General features: G+C 50.5%; 1 protein-coding gene across 1 annotated transcript; it reads left to right on the top strand.

Annotated features, from left to right (window-relative positions):
* The first annotated feature begins 2,348 nt into the window (after window positions 1–2,348).
* On the top strand, window positions 2,349–11,932 carry CD300LB (CD300 molecule like family member b). The gene is made up of 4 exons (XM_033182056.1): window positions 2,349–2,537; window positions 8,203–8,532; window positions 10,600–10,672; window positions 11,354–11,932. The coding sequence occupies exons 1-4, from the start codon at window positions 2,387–2,389 to the stop codon at window positions 11,514–11,516; spliced, it is 717 nt and encodes a 238-aa protein (XP_033037947.1). The 5' UTR covers window positions 2,349–2,386; the 3' UTR covers window positions 11,517–11,932.
* Window positions 11,933–13,191: the final 1,259 nt, after the last annotated feature.

Below are 13,191 nucleotides of genomic sequence, written 5' to 3'. Positions count from 1 at the left end.
CTTAAAAATTCCCTTACTAATTAAGTACCATCTTAATCGGAAACAGAATAAGTGACTTAAAGGAATGTAGGAACCGAATGGCCATTTTCCTGCCAGTGGGACAATACTGAGACTAAAATTTGGCTATGGAAGACATCTTAACTCCTAAATGCTAAAGGCAGAACTTTCAGAAGAGGCCTAGCGCCTGATTTCTTTTCTGTCTTTTTTTTTTTTTTTTTTTTTTTTTGAGATGGAGTGTCGCTCTTGTTGCCCAGGCTGGAGTGCAGTGGCATGATCTCGGCTCACTGCAAGCTCCGCCTCCCAGGTTCAAGCAATTCTCCTGCCTCAGCCTCCTGAGTAGCTGGGACTACAGGCGCCCGCCCGGCTAATTGTTTGTATTTTTAGTAGAGACAGACGGGGTTTCACTGTTTTAGCCAGGATGGTCTCGATCTCCTGACCTCATGATCTGCCCGCCTCGGCCTCCCAAAGTGCTGGGATTACAGGTGTGAGCCACTGCGCCCGGCCCAGCTTGATTTCTAATCATGCAAAAAGAAGCTGCGGTTTGCCATGAAAAAAAAATATGCTTTATGTAGAGGATTCCTATTTCTACTAGGTGGCACTGTTGACTTAGAAATACTATGTGCTCAACAGAGACGTGGTAGGGAGAAAGGGGAGAACTCGGTTCCTAGAAGATTGCAACCGCATCTTCCTGATTTTGCCTGACAGGATTACTTTCCCAGGCTGTAAAAATCGCTACACATTTCACACAGAGAAAGTGAAAGAGACCGCAGATAGAGAAGGAAGGAGAGTTTTGTGACAAGATTGAGGATTCTTTGCCAACACCCAGGATGGGCCACCAGAGTCTGCGTCCAGTCCAGGGGTGTTTGATTCATGCCAGGGTGTGCTCTGCCCAGAAATTCTTAGTTGCCTTAGAACTTTTCCCAGCCTTGCACAATGGCGAGGTCTCCCTGTGAAAAGAAGCTGATATGAAACGTGGCCAACATTCCCAATGACCCAGGGGTCTTGGGGAGGGTCTCCGTGTTCTCACCAGCAAGCCTCACATTCGAGTCTTTAGTATGGCAGCCAAGGCTAAGTGTATGCACCCGGCTGACGGATGCCCATTGACTTATTTTATTTTATTTTATTTTATTTTATTTTAAAATAGAGGCTAAGAGTGCCTTGGAATGACAGAACAGATTTTAAGCTCACTCCCATACTTACCACTCCGATGAATGCTGGATTTCCGGCCAATGCACCAAAATGATATGGCTCTGATGACTGGAGGAACACCAGGTTCCTTGGTCTCCCGCTGGTTTTAATAAAACAACATGGACACATGTGGAGTGGTTTTAAGGAGTGGAGAATTTAATAGACAAGAAAGAAGGAAGGAAGAGGCTCTCCCTGTACAGAGACTGAAGGAGGCGGGATCCAAGCTGAAACAGGGAACCTCGAGTGTGGTGGAAAACAACCAGTTATATGAGGAGGCTGGAGGAGGCGGTACCTGATTTGCATAGGGCCCAGGGGATTGGTTTGACCAGGTACGTCATTCAAGTAGCCCACGAAAAAACTAGCCCTCCTACCCTAGCCTTTTAATATGCAAATACAGGCGCTATGATGTTCTACACACATGGGGATTTGTAGGGGCGGCCATGTTGCCAGGCACATGTAGGGACAAGAAGAAGACTGCAGGAGTCTCCATGTTTGGGTGGACCCAGTTTCTGATGGCCTGTATTGGCATATCAAAGCTTGCCTGCCCAGCTCTAAGTGCCAGGGCTTTTCTGCTAGACAAGAAACATTTACGGAGCTGCTTTAAAAGAAAAAAAAAATCTTCCCAAGGACCCCTTTTCCTCTCTATCTGTCTAAAATAATTTCTCAGTAACTCCTGTAACAACAACAAACATTATGAGGCCAATTAATAGATGCAGTAACTGAGGAATAGAGGTGTTGATTGCGTTGTCCACAGTCACGCAGCTTGTAGGCGGTGCTCGTGGGGTTAGAGCCAGGTCTGTCTGAGCCAACAGTCTGCGTGTTTATGCACTTGGCTATAAAACCTGAACTAACGAATCTTCAGGTGTGCCCAGCATGGCCCATCTGACATCTGAGTTGGGTGTTCCTTGCTTCTGGGACCCTCACTGTGGTGTAGAACAGTTCTGAAATTGACTCCCAGAGTGTTATACCCCTTGGACCCAAGGCCTGCTAGGCCAGATGCCCCCCACCCCACCTCTTCTGTAGACATATCTCCCCCTCCCCTCCTGACCCTGCGTAGTCCCCTCCCTCCTCTTTTTTACATAGTGACAATGCTCAATCCCTGCGGCCCAGCGCTGCCTCTTTCACTGAATAATTAAAAGCAGGAACTACCCACTCTATAAAAGGAAGTGAATTATTAAGAAAGTCAAAGGCGGTCTAGATGCACAGAAGGTGCAAGCCTGAGCTCAGGCAGAACTTCCAGAGTGCATCTGGGATCCGCATTTGCCACTGGTTGCAGATCAGGTGGATGAGGAGCCGGGAAGGCGGAGCCATGTGGCTGTTCCCCGCTCTGCTCCTTCTCAGCCTCTCAGGTGAGTGGGCCTGGGACCTTGGGCCCTTGGTATGGACAGGGGCAGGGCAGGAGGCAGAGGGCATTTGTCCTTCCACATCCAGGGAAATGAGAGGTGGCTTTGTGAAGTCATTCAACAAAGATGCACTGGGGACTGACATCATGTGCTTCGGGGCCTGAGGACATCAAGAAAAAAGAGGAGGAGAACTGGCCATTAAAGAAGACTCCAGGCTTGAGGCGGTGGCTCATACCTGTAATCCTAACACTTTGGGAGTCCAAAGTGGGAGGATTGCTTGAGTCCAGGCATTTAAGACCAGCTTGGGCAACATAGTGAGACCTCGTCTCTAAAGAAAATGAACAAAAATTAGCTGAGCGTGGTGACACATGCCTGTAGTCCCAACTACTTGGGAGGCTGAAGCTGGAGGATCCCTTGAGCTCAGGTATTCAATTCTGCAGAGTTGTGATCACACCACTGCACTCCAGCCTGCGTGACAGAGTGAGACCTTGTCTCAAAATAAATAAATAAATAAAAAGACTCCAGATGGCTTAGTGGGTGAGACATACACATAAACAATGAGCAGTTGCAGGACACAATAAGGCATTGGTTGGAGGTGTGTGCGGAGGATGAAGCAGTTCTCTCTGGTGACTAGAGAAAGACGAAGCTGTGCACTTGATGTGCCTTGTAGAAGGAAGGTCAGACACTCTAGAGAGTTGTGTGTGTATGTGAGTGTGTGTGTTGGGGGACCTGTGCAGAGAGATGGAGGCTTAGAAAGAATGGTGGATACATGCAGAGGGAGCTATCAGTGTGCAGGATGTCTTGTGGGTGGCGAGTTGGATATGAGGTTGGAAACACAAAAGACAAGATTATGAAGGCCTTCCACGCCATGCTCAGGAGCTGAGACTTTCAAAGAAAAAACTTCTCAAGAACCCAGGTGGAAAGTGGGAAGGGCTAGATGATCTTCTCCATGGCAAACGATGGTGGATACCTAGAGAGCATTAGGGGACAATCCAGAATTTTACGCATGGTGTGCAATATGTGTGGGCCACACGGTTCTCTCCTGGAGCCTAGGGACTGACCATCTGGCACAGATAGAGCAGTCCACAGAGGTACAACAGGGAAGAGCACAGCTGGGGAGTTCTGAGACCCGACTCCAGTCCTGGCTGGACTTCAGCCGTTCGGCCAGTTCAACAGGGCTCTGCTCCAAGCTGACGGCTGCCCTGTCATTTCCATCCCTATCGTTCCTCATACCAACTCTTGACAACACATAGAAGCCTGATTAATAGTTCCAGCCATCATATTCTGTGGTTAGAGAAACCCCACATATTTTTTTAAATGGGCCTAATTACATTGTGAGCCCTTTACAGTTTGAATGACTGAAGCTGGGATTCATGACACTCTGTTCAAGGCAGCAGCATCTCTTTTCTGCTGTTAGTGATTGCTGACAAGTCCAATTTATGTTTTTGGGTATACTGTTTTTGCTTTTTGTTTTTGAGACGGAGTTTCACTCTGTCACGCAGGTTGGAGTGCAATGGCACAATCTTGGCTCACTGCAACCTCTGCCTTCCGGGTTCAAGTGATTCTCCTGCCTCAGCCTCCCAAGAAGCTGGGATTAAGGCGCCCACCACCATGCCTGGCTAATTTTTGTATTTTTAGTAGAGATGGAATTTCGCCATGTTGGCTAGGTTGGTCTCGAACTCCTGACCTCAAATGATCCACCCACCTTGGCCTCTTAAAGTGCTGGGATTACAGGCATGAGCCACCGTGCCTGGCCCCTAAAAGATTTTTAGATGCTCAGGGCAAGTGCAGCTGATGATGAGGAGGAGACAGCCTCAGTACCCAACTCAGGCAGCAATATGGAGAGGAGAGCAGAGGGAGCTGTTAGTGTGCAGGACAGCTTGGGGGTGGCAAGTTGGATATGCGGTTGCAAACACAAAAGACAAGAGTATGAAGGCCATAATCCTTAGGAGAGGAGAGTTGGGGAGGATGCTGCTGGGGCTGGGAAGACCTCTCCAGATGCCACCGCCATGATCCAGGCACAGATGAGGTCCTGACCTGTTGACGAGCTGTCACTGATGGAGCAAACCCCAAATGTCTGGTATTGGACTATATCCAAGTCTTCTTTTAAATTTAAAAGTAAATAAGTTTTTGAAGACAAAAATTTATTAACTTTTTTATCACTCTGTCACCCAAGCTGAAGTGCAGTGGTGGGTGATTGTAACTCACTGCAACCTTGAACTCTCAGGCTCAAGTGATCCTCCCACCTCAGCCCCCCAAGCAGCTGGGACCACAGGCATGCACCATCACTCCCAGCTAATCTTTTACTTTTGCAGACACAGGGTTTCACCATGTTGCCCGGGTTAGTCTGGATCTCCTGGGCTCAAGCGATCCTCCTGCCTCAGCCTCCCACAGCTTTGCAATTACAGGCATGAGCCACTTTGCCCAGCCTACACACATCCAAGTCCTATTACCACCTTCAAAGTACAGTGTAGCGTGACTGTCTTATGAATAAGGAAGCAAGACTTGCAGAGGTTAAGCAACTCTGCTAGGGTTTCCCAACTAGTTCAGCATCAAGTGTTTCTGCATTTAAAGCTCACAGTTGCTCTGCTGCCATGCTGTCCTCGGGGCCTGCGATGACAGAGACTGAAAGAAGAAAAAAAAACCTGAGGAGCATCTCGAGGATAGAGCTGACTAAACTGGCTACCAATCAGCTCTTGGGGCTGAAGGAGAGGACAGCATGAAAGAAGATGCCAAGCTCTTCTGGAAGGCTGGGTGGTGGAGCTGCTGGTGTGAAGAGAATCAAGTTGGTTCTGCTGATTGAATGCTATGTTAATTTCCAGTGGCTGCTGTAACAAATTAACATGAACTCCATGGCTTAAAACCGCACAATTTCATCATCTCATTGATGCTTCTGAAGACCAGAGCCTGGCATGGTCTTACTGGTTAAAATTGAGGTGCAGGTAGGCTTGAGTTTCTTTAGAGCAGTGGTCCCCAACCTTTTTGGCATCAGGATCTGGTTTTATGGAAGACAATTTTTCCACACCAGGAGTGGAATGAGGATGGTTTGGGATAATTCAAACACATTACACTTATTGTATACTTTATATTATCATTATATTGTAATATATAGTGAAATAATTATACACTGCACCATAATGTAGCACCTGTGGGAGCCCCGAGCTTGTTTACCTGCAACTAGACGGTCCCATCTGGGAGTGATGGGAGGCAGTGACAGATCATCAGGCATTAGATTCTCATAAAGTGTGCAATCTAGATCCCTCACATGCGCAGTTCACAATAGGGTTCCCACTTCTATAGGACTCTCATGCCGCCGCTGATCTGATGGGAGGCGGAGCTCAGGTGGTAATTTGGGCAACGGGGAGTGGCGGTAAATACAGATGAAGCTTCACTTGCTTGCCCAATGTTCACCTCCTGCTGTAAGGCTCAGTTCCCAACAGGCCATGGGCTGTGACCCATCTGTGGTCCCGGGGTTGGGAACCCTCTTCTAGAGGCTCTAGGGGGAATCTGTTTCCCCGCATTTTCCAGCTTCTAGAAGCCATCTGCTTTCCTTGGCCAGTGGCCTCTTCCTCCACTTCAAAGCCAGCAACAGAGCATCTTCCAATCGGACTCTCCCTCAACCCTCTTTCACTTAGAATATCCGTGGAGATTATTCAGGATACTCTTCCTGTCTCAAGGTCCCTAAATTCATCACATCTGCAGAGTCCCTCCAGCCATGTCAGGGGACATATTCACAGGTTCTGTGTATGAGGATGCCAACACCTATGGGGGACATTATTCTACCAACCATAAATGCAAAGTTCAAGAAAACTAAAACAGCTTCAGGGAGAAGGCCCAAGCTGTGAGGAGTCGGCACCTGCCTGGGGAAACAGACCCGGCTCTCTCCACCCTGCAGAGACCCCCGGCCTGGGCCTGAAGCTCTGAGGCCACGAGACAGTCAAGAGAGGCTTCCTTTGTGATTCTCTGCCCCTTTATCCACTTCTGAGTGATCAAGAAACTCGTGTCATTGCCAAGGAAAGAGCCTATCTGCACACAGCCTAACTGAAGTCAATCAGCGGAGGCACAGGCAGCCATTTGATTATGCTCACCTCTAATCTGCTTAGCTTTCACCAGGCCTTTGTTACTCTGTCACATCCAATGCCCCACTAGAAAAAAATACCGGCTAACACGGTGAAACCCCGTCTCTACTAAAAAAAAAAAATACAAAAAATTAGCCGGGCGAGATGGCGGGCGCCTGTAGTCCCAGCTCCTCGGGAGGCTGAGGCGAGAGAATGGCCTAAACCCGGGAGGCGGAGCTTACAGTGAGCTGAGATCCGGCCACTGCACTCCAGCCTGGGCGACAGAGCAAGACTCCGTCTCAAAAAAAAAAAAAAAAAAAAAAAAAGAAAAAATACCAAAGGAGAGTAGTTCAGGGTGGGAGAGGAAGTGCATTCCGTTCTGCAACATAGGAATTTGGGGTGGAGACATCCAGTGTGTCTTTGTAAATGGTGGACTTGCTAAGGGGAGTCTGAGCTGCAAATATGGATTTGAGAACCATCAGGAAACAGGCAATCATTAAAGCCATGGAAATGGAGAGACTCCCTCCATGGAGGCTTGTTAGGGGAGATAAGACGAAGGCTGGAGAGGGAACCCTGGGTACCCCTGCAGGATGCTGGGGCTGGCTCATAGGAGCTGGCTTGGGACACCTTTTCCCAGTTCTGTGTCCAGTGACATCACATGGATTACCTGACATCTGCCACTGTGGGAGTATTTACACTACGGAATTTGGCAAATATTAAAACCAGAGATTTTTTTTCTTTCCTTTTTTTTTTTTTTTTTTTGAGACGGAGTCCCGCTCTGTCGCCCAGGCTGGAGTGTAGTGACCGGATCTCAGCTCACTGCAAGCTCCGCCTCCCGGGTTCACGCCATTCTCCTGCCTCAGCCTCCCGAACAGCTGGGACCACAGGCGCCTGCCACCTCGCCCGGCTAGTTTTTTGTATTTTTTAGTAGAGACAGGGTTTCACCGTGTTAGTCAGGATGGTCTCGATCTCCTGACCTCGTGATCCGCCCGTCTCGGCCTCCCAAAGTGCTGGGATTACAGGCCTGAGCCACCGCGCCCGGCCTTTTTTTCTTTTCTTTTCTTTTTTTTCCTAGACAAGAGTCTCACTCCATTGTCCAAGCTGGAGTGCAGTGGTGTGATCTCAGCTCACTGCAACCTCTGCCTCCCGGGTTCAAGCGATTCTCGTGCTTCAGCCTCCCATGTAGCTGAGACTACAGGTGATTATCAGCACACTCAGCTAATTTTTGTATTTTTAGTAGAGACCGGTTTCACCATGTTGGCCATGCTGGTCTGGAACTCCTGACCTCAGGTGATCTGCCCACCTTGGCTTCCCAAAGTGCTGGGATTACAGGTGTGAGCCACCGTGCCCGGCTCCTAAACCAGAGATTTTTTTCTCCTAGAGGGCTGGTAGTTAAATATTTGGCTCCAATGAGAACAGCATTGAGAGGACAAGGAAAGAAGGTGGTAGGAGACCATGGTGTCACATGCTAAGCAGGTCTAGAAGCTGGTGGGGGGCTGGACTGAGGGGGAGATGGGGATGAGGAATTGGGTGTGCTAGAGACACACTTGGGACTCTTAAACACCAAACTGGCTCAGGCAACAGGAGTTGTATCTTGGGATTCTGTTTTGCAGGCTGTTTCTCCATCCAAGGCCCAGAGTCCGTGAGAGCTCCAGAGAAGGGGTTCGTGAAGGTGCGGTGCCACTATAAGCGAGGATGGGAGACCCACATCAAGTGGTGGTGCCGAGGGGCGCGCTGGGTCTCGTGCGAGATCCTCATTCAAACCAGAGGGTCAGAGCAAGAAGAGAAGAAGGACCATGTGTCCATCAAGGACAGTCATACAGACTGCACATTTACTGTGACCATGGAGGGGCTCAGGCAAAATGACTCAAACATTTACTGGTGTGGGATTCAGAGACTAGGACCTGACCTTGGGATTCCAGTGCAACTGACTGTTGACCCAGGTAAGAACATTCTCATCTACATGACAAGGCCCTGGAGCTCAGGGCTGGGAAAGTCAGTGCTCTGACCTGCTCCTCCCCAAGGCTGAAGGGGAATGACGGTGAGCCTAAGAGAGAGAGACAGACAGATAGACAGACGGACTGGGAGGGAGGTGAGAGAAACTAAGGGAGAGTGGCGGCCAGCATCGCTCTGCCATCTCAGTCCCTGAGGTCTCTCCAAGGAATCCAGGTGGGGCTTGGGATGGGGGTGAGAATGGGGACCTCAGCTTTGGTGACTGGTGGCCCAGGCCTGCTCATGACATGGCAGAGAGGGAACCTAGAACGGCCCAGGGAGTCCTAGTATTGAGTCCCAGTAACTGCACCAACCCAGAGTAGCTCTGGGCATCTTACAGTACCCTCCTTTCTACGTCCCCAGCCACCTGCTCCGCTACTTTATCTGGCTGTGTAAGATGAGCACGGGGTAAGAAAGTCCCAGGGAGATGCGTGGGTGACAGTGGTCGCTTTAAAGTGAAAGGATGGCTTCAATCATGGGCAATGTCAGGGACCTCTCTGGCTGCCCTGGCATCTCCTCCATGCCTTGGACTCCACTGACAGACTCTGGGGCCGTCCTGCTGCTGTTGCTGGAGTCTGGGAAGCAGCCCCCAACCTCCACTTCCACCCACACACCCGTACTCAGTACTTCGTCAGCTCAGCGTCCACTTGGATCCATTTGGTGGTGATGTGGAAATAGACAATGCCGGCCCTAGAACAGGCCTGTATACTGTTGGGGTTGGTACCAAAGAGGCACATGGACACAGTGGCTACAGCTGGGTAAAGAGGAGTCCAGAAAGGGTCAAGCAAGACTTCCCCAGGGCTGCCAAGTAGGGGAAGCCCAGAATATCTATGGGGGCAGAGAGGGGATTGAGCAAGACATGCAGGTGGTACAAAGAGACAAAAGCCATGGCCAGTGTGGCGCTTTAGGGAGACAGATGTTCTGGAGTCTTGGGTGGGGGACCTACAGGGGTACTAGCCTGTAAGACGATCAGGGGCTTCATAGGAACTGTTGTGACTGGAGTTACCTGCAGCTTAGACAGGAGCCTACCTAGCGTGGCCCCAGCCTGGGCCTCTTTTGTTTGACTTTGTTTTGTTTTTTGAGACAGGGTTTCTCTCTGTAGCCCAGGCTGGAGTGCAGTGGGGCGACCTTGACTCACTGCAGCCTCAACCTCTTGGGCTCAATTGATCCTTCCACTTCAGCTTCCTGAGTAGCTGGGACTATAGGGGCACATGACCACGCCTGGTTCATCTTGTATTTTTTTGTAGAGACAGGGTTTCACCATGTTGCCCAGGCTGTTTTCGAACTCCTGGGCTCAAGCGATCTGCCTCCCTTGGTCTTCCTAAGTGCTGGGATTACAGGCGTAAACCACTGCACCTGACAGCCTGGGACCATTGAGAAGAATTTGCTGGGGCCGAGGACTGAAATAAAAGACCACTGTTGGGTCATGGATACTCAGTGCTGAGCTGGGCTCAGGGGCCCCCTCACCAGACTGTCCCCAACAAATTGCCTGTATAGTTGCTCCTAAAAATGTTCCATTCCTCATAGTTGGTGTTCTCTATTTAACTGGAGTGTGCCCTTTTCTTCACGAGCCTTCTGGAGTCCCCTTTCCCTTTTTCTGGACTACCCCAATTTCTGGACAGCCCATTTCCAGAATCTTCTCTCCTTAAGCCCTGCTCAGGCACCACTCCAGTGGAAAAGACCAGAAATTTATTTTCCCATCCAATAGTCCCACTTACAAGATAGGTGGAAAGAAAGTATGAAAAAACCTCTCTCTCTCCCATAATAGACTACAGTGCTTACTCCTATTTATTTTTTAATTTTTCTTGCCACACCTGAAAACGATGGGAAAAAATGTCTGTGTGTTGAGATTGAGGTGACTCAGTAGAAGCATGAGGGGCTGTAGCAGGAGAGAAAAATCCTCCTACTCCAGGGGAAAGGGTCTTCTGGTGAGGGCTGTCAGGGTCGCGTGGCTTTGTGACCCATGCACGAGCTCCCACCTGTGTTAATAACCCATGGCTGACTTTGCCTGTGTCTAGAGGGAGCAGCTTCTGCACCAGCAAGCTCATCTGTCAACAGCAATATCAGGGTGTCCATCAGCTCCCACAAGAGGTGAGTCATGTGATTCTTTCTCCTGCCCCTACCTGGGGTCCCTCCTAAGGGGAAGCCAAGCCTGAGAACTCCTGCCTGTCACCAAACACCAGCACCTATTGTAGCCAGAGTCAAGGCCCCAAGCCCACCCTCCGTCTTTCTCCTGCCCCCATCACTGCAATCCACCATCTCCCCACTCTAGTTTTTCTCACCAGAAAACCACTCTGCAGAACTCTTCTCAGTGAGCATCATCCGCCCAGTCAATCGGTCAACCTTGCATTGGTGGCCTCACGGGTGCCAGGGGGAGATAAGATACCACCCTCTGTGGTGCAAGACTTCAAGGGACACAGAGCAGGAAGGGTGATTTACCAGCCTGGAGCTGGCATTAGCAGGAACAGAGGCTGGAAACACAACCTGAATTTGGTGACCTCTGGTACTTCTGTTGAGCTGAGATGTACTTTGAGCAAAGAGGGTCCCAGAAGGTAACGTTAGAAAGGAAGACGGGCCCCGTGCAAAACCAGCCAAGGTGACTGTTGGAGGAGCCCTTGAGGTTGAACCAAAGAGGAGGTTTACAGGGATCTTCAGAGTGGGGCTGCCTGGCCCAGGGTCACAGGCTTTGACTGGTGGCTCACAGGGTCAGGGGATGGGACTGACATGGCCTGGGGGTGCCCAGGGCTCTGACCACTGTGTCCCCATCCCCAGGAACCACTACATGCTCCTGGTATTTGTGAAGGTGCCCATCTTGCTCATCTTGGTCGGTGCCATCCTCTGGTTGAAGGGGTCTCAGAGGGTCCCCGAGGAGCCAGGGAACCAACCTATCTATATGAACTTCTCCGAACTTCTGACTAAAGACATGGACGCTTAGAGAGATGGATCTGCAGTTCCTGCCTTGGACCACGTTTCCAGAAGAGACTTGGGCTGTGGAAGGAACATCTCCGAGTCCTCGGGATGTGGCAACTGAGATAGGGGCCCTGGCCTCTGCCCTGGCCTTGGAGCTGGTGGGCACCTCCCTGCCCACCAGGGGCGGGGCCTCTCCCAAGCCACCATCACCTCCTGGGGTGCCAGCACCTGTTCTCTTGGTCAGGAGCTGCAGAGATGGAGCTCAAGCCTGGATGACTGTGTCCCTACTGCTGGAATAACTCTGGCAAAGAGCATGGGACCAAAGTACAGAGAGAGGTTGGGGGAGACCCCCCAGCTCTAGACTTCCATCATCCCAGAGACCAACTCAACACCGTCTTTGCCTTAGAGCCTGATATATCCATTTTTTAAAAATATTTTTTTTCACCGGGCGCAGTGGCTCAAGCCTGTAATCTCAGCACTTTGGGAGGCCGAGACGGGCGGATCACGAGGTCAGGAGATCGAGACCGGGCCGGGCGCGGTGGCTCAAGCCTGTAATCCCAGCACTTTGGGAGGCCGAGACGGGCGGATCACGAGGTCAGGAGATCGAGACCATCCTGGCTAATACGGTGAAACCCCGTCTCTACTAAAAAATACAAAAAACTAGCCGGGCGACGAGGCGGGCGCCTGTAGTCCCAGCTACTCGGGAGGCTGAGACAGGAGAATGGTGTGAACCCGGGAGGCGGAGCTTGCAGTGAGCTGAGATCCGGCCACTGCACTCCAGCCTGGGTGGCAGAGCAAGACTCCGTCTCAAAAAAAAAAAAAAAAAAAAAAAAAAAAAAAAAGGAGATCGAGACCATACTGGCTAACCCGGTGAAACCCCGTCTCTACTAAAAAATACAAAAAACTAGCGGAGCGAGGTGGCGGGCGCCTGTAGTCCCAGCTACTGGGGAGGCTGAGGCAGGAGAATGGCGTTAACCCGGGAGACGGAGCTTGCAGTGAGCCAAGATCCGGCCACTGCACTCCAGCCTGGGCGACAGAGCGAGACTCCGTCTCAAATAAATAAATAAATAAATAAATAAAATAAAATAAAAATATTTTTTTCTAGCAAAGTTGGGTTTTAATAACTTGTGTTCATAAGAAACCTATCTGATTCCACACACAAGGAGAGTGATTCTGGGATGAGTTCCTGGTTCTAGGGCATGAGGGGCTGGATGGACCCTTTCCCCAGGGAGGACATGGCTCTGAGTCCACGGGGCTGAGGAGGCAATCGGAATCTGCCCCTCCCACCTCCTCCTCCTCCTGGCTCCCCAAGCTCCCTGCCAACTCCCCCACCTCTAGGGGGCTTCAGCTTGGGAGCCTCCTCAGCGTGACAGCTCGGGTCTCCTCCCCAAAAGAGCCTGTTGGGCCTCAAGAACCACCTCCAGATGGGGAGGGCAATAACGAAAACCTTCGCAGGAAATGGCACCCTCCCTTTTCAGTAATGTTGAAATCACGTTACTCATGAAAACTGTCCTAGGGAAGTGGTGCTGTCTCCTCACACGCCTCACCCACGGCGATGAGGCCCTCAAATGTGATCACTTTGTGCTGTATGGGTGAGGGACCCTCATACCAAAGGGACCTTCACTTCTTGTGAGGAGAACCAGCCCCATGTGAGATGCGCTCCCTCCCCCACCCGACCACATGCAAACATACCACACATG

The sequence above is a fragment of the Trachypithecus francoisi genome, unplaced genomic scaffold, assembly GCF_009764315.1.
Source record: "Trachypithecus francoisi isolate TF-2019V2 unplaced genomic scaffold, Tfra_2.0 Lachesis_group20, whole genome shotgun sequence".
Lineage (NCBI taxonomy): Eukaryota > Metazoa > Chordata > Mammalia > Primates > Cercopithecidae > Trachypithecus > Trachypithecus francoisi.
The sequence above is the reverse complement of the archived record's forward strand: the minus strand, read 5'-3'. Positions and strand labels throughout refer to the sequence as shown.

What these genes read in the sequence shown, in the direction of transcription:
- CD300LB (XM_033182056.1), top strand. Translation starts at nt 2,387, where the DNA reads ATGCACAGAAGGTGCAAGCCTGAGCTCAGGCAGAACTTCCAGAGTGCA. An exon ending in GCTCCTTCTCAGCCTCTCAG is followed by an intron (nt 2,538 to 8,202) that starts GTGAGTGGGCCT and finishes TCTGTTTTGCAG; the next exon opens with GCTGTTTCTCCATCCAAGGC. An exon ending in TCCATCAGCTCCCACAAGAG is followed by an intron (nt 10,673 to 11,353) that starts GTGAGTCATGTG and finishes CCCCATCCCCAG; the next exon opens with GAACCACTACATGCTCCTGG.